The following is a 2,739-nucleotide window of genomic DNA, read 5'->3' on the forward strand; positions in this document are numbered from 1 at the left end:
TATGCTGAATCTTATGTGATCCACTGTGTCATAGTTGGAGCAAGTGCAAGACAACACATTATTCCATGGAAATGCTACCTTAGGGATCAGGTCCAAGCAGTTCAAGAAGGCACAAGTGTATTTCATAAGCAAGTAGCTCAGATCCCAAGTCACTTATCCTTATCACACCAATGCCTCTTCTAAAATTCAAACTTCTAATTTACAGAAGGCTCTCTATAACCAATTGTCAGCAGAGGAAAGAACTTGGGCTTGGTTCACAGACGGTTGGCATAATATGTCGGTGCTGACTAAAAATGGACAATTGTTATTATAATCCCACTAGCAGGTACCTTTAGAGGACAGTGGTGAAGGGAAATTCTCTCAGTGGCCAGAGCAGCTAGCATTACACTTGGTCATTTAATTGTAATGGAATGAGATGTGGCTTCAGGTACAGACCTACGTAGATTCCCAGTAAGTGGTCAATGACTTGGCTAATTGTTGAAGGGCTTGGAAGGAATGACACTAGAAGATCAAGAACAAGGAATTCTAAGAAAGAGGGATATAAATGAATGGATAGGACTGATCACAAAGTATTTATGTCCTTGTATCTCACATAAATACTCAGAGAATATTCCATGCAGAAAAGTGATCAACAATTAAAGGGACAGAAGGAATCTTTCTATGGATTGCCCCCTTTAGCAACCACTGTCACTGAAATGAGCCATGTGGCAGAAGTGAAGACATTGAGTTGGCCTGATAGCATGGACTTCCTCTCACAAAGACTGATACAGCTACTGTCATGGTGAATGTCCAGTCTCCTAGGAGAAGAGACTAATTCTGAACCATCAAGATGGCACCATCCCTGGAGGCAACCCCAAGTTTAGCAGTAGGTTTACTACAATGGACCATTTCCACCATGAAAGGGACTGTGATTTGGTCTCACTGAAATAGAAATCTACTTATGGTGTTAGTTTGCCTTCCCTTGTACCTCCCTCAGCACCACTATCTACCGGCTTACAGACTATCTGATCTCTGTGTATTGTATTCCATTAAGGACTTCAGAACAAAATCTCAATTTGTGCCAAAGGAATGGCTACATGGATGCAAGACTAAATGATCGACTGGTCTTCTATGCACACCTTCATCAAGAAACTCTGTCCAGTAGAACAGACAGAAAAGCCCTGTTAAAAGTTCAGCAAAGGCAACAGCTCAAGAGTTCTGCTTTCCCAGTCCTCTCTGTCCAAGCCCAGACACATGTCTTCACTCCCTCCTGCAAGCCCCAAGGAAGCCCTCTCTCCCCATGCATGACCAACTAGGGTCCTTCCTATGGCATAACCTGTGAAGTGCAGTCCAAAATCAAGAAGAACAATGAGGAGATGGAGGAGTGGCTGGTGGAGTGGACCATAGTGCAGTGTGGCCCTGATGTGGGCCACCCAGACCATGGGTGCCTGGACTTGCAGGTCTGGCTGAAGAATGGCGTGATTCTGAGCAAGCTGGTGAATAGCCTGTACCTTGATGGCTCCAAGCCTGTGAAGGTGCCCAGGAACCCACCCTCCATGGTCTTCAAGCAGATGGAGCAGATGGCTCAGTTCCTGAAGGGAGCTGAGAACTATGGGGTCGCCAAGACTGACATGTTCCAGACTGCTGACCTCTTCGAAGGCAAAGATATGGCAGCAGCGCAGAGGACCCTGATGGCTTTGGGCAGCTTGGCAGTGACCAAGAATGACAGGCACTACCATGGAGATCCCAACTGGTTTATGAAGAAAGTGCAGGAGCATAAGAAGGAATTCACAGAGAGCCAGCTGCAGGACGGAGAGCATGTCATTGGCCTTCAGATGGGCAGCAAGAGAGGGGCCTCCCAGGCCAGCATGACAGGCTACAGATGACCTCAGCAGATCATCAGTTAGAGGGGAGAGGGCCAGCCCTGAGTCCTGCCCTCCCCCAACTCCTTGGCTGCAGCCATCCCACTTAGCCTGCCTCACCCACACCCATGTGGTATCTTCAGCCCTGGGCAAGCTTTGAGGCTCTGTCACTGAGCAACGGTAACTGCACATGGGCAATCCCTTCCCCGTTCCCCAGCCTCAGCCCAACTTCTCACCCGAAAGCATCACTGCCCCAGCCCCTCCCTTCCAGCTGCCCCTGCCACCCCTACAGACCCCCCCCCCCCCCCCCCCCCCCCCCCCCCCCCCCCCCCCCCCCCCCCCCCCCCCCCCCCCCCCCACAGACCACCCCCCCCCCCGGGCTAAGCAGGGAAGAAGCAGGATAGGGGTAGCCTGGATGTGGGGCAAGTGCACTGTCTTCCTTGGCAGCAAAAGCCTATTGAAGAAGAACAAGCCCAACCTCCCCCTATCTTTTCCTGGAATATTTTTGGGGTTGGAACTCAAAACAGAAAAAAAAAAAAGTACATCAATCTTTTCTCAAAAAAATAAAAAAGAGTTCTGCTTTCCCCTAGGTTGTAGACTACATGCTGACAAAAGGCAAATAACATGGTGGTGCTATATCCTAAATAGCAAGAATTCATGGATCTGGGAACCACAAGGTCAAAACAGATTTGTTCTCTTATCATTATTTCTGAAATTCACAGAACTTGTACTTTCTAATCATAGGTTCCACAAAGTTAAAGATTCCAGTTCTGGGGGGATCAGATGGATGGCCGAATGCTTTGTCAGATGACACAGAAAGGTTCCGACTGAACTTAAAGCTGGACTCACACACACACACATACACACACACACACACACACACACACACAGTTTATTA

The 2,739-nt window shown here is 48.3% G+C and overlaps 1 protein-coding gene across 1 annotated transcript; it reads left to right on the forward strand.

The window, feature by feature from the left end:
* The first annotated feature begins 1,225 nt into the window (after positions 1-1,225).
* LOC108305994 (transgelin-like) lies at positions 1,226-2,138 on the forward strand. The gene has a single exon (XM_037739893.1). It carries the CDS (start codon positions 1,356-1,358, stop codon positions 1,863-1,865), a length of 510 nt encoding a protein of 169 aa, XP_037595821.1. The 5' UTR covers positions 1,226-1,355; the 3' UTR covers positions 1,866-2,138.
* Positions 2,139-2,739: the final 601 nt, after the last annotated feature.

Source organism: Cebus imitator, unplaced genomic scaffold (assembly GCF_001604975.1).
Source record: "Cebus imitator isolate Cc_AM_T3 unplaced genomic scaffold, Cebus_imitator-1.0 Scaffold3, whole genome shotgun sequence".
NCBI classification, from domain to species: domain Eukaryota; kingdom Metazoa; phylum Chordata; class Mammalia; order Primates; family Cebidae; genus Cebus; species Cebus imitator.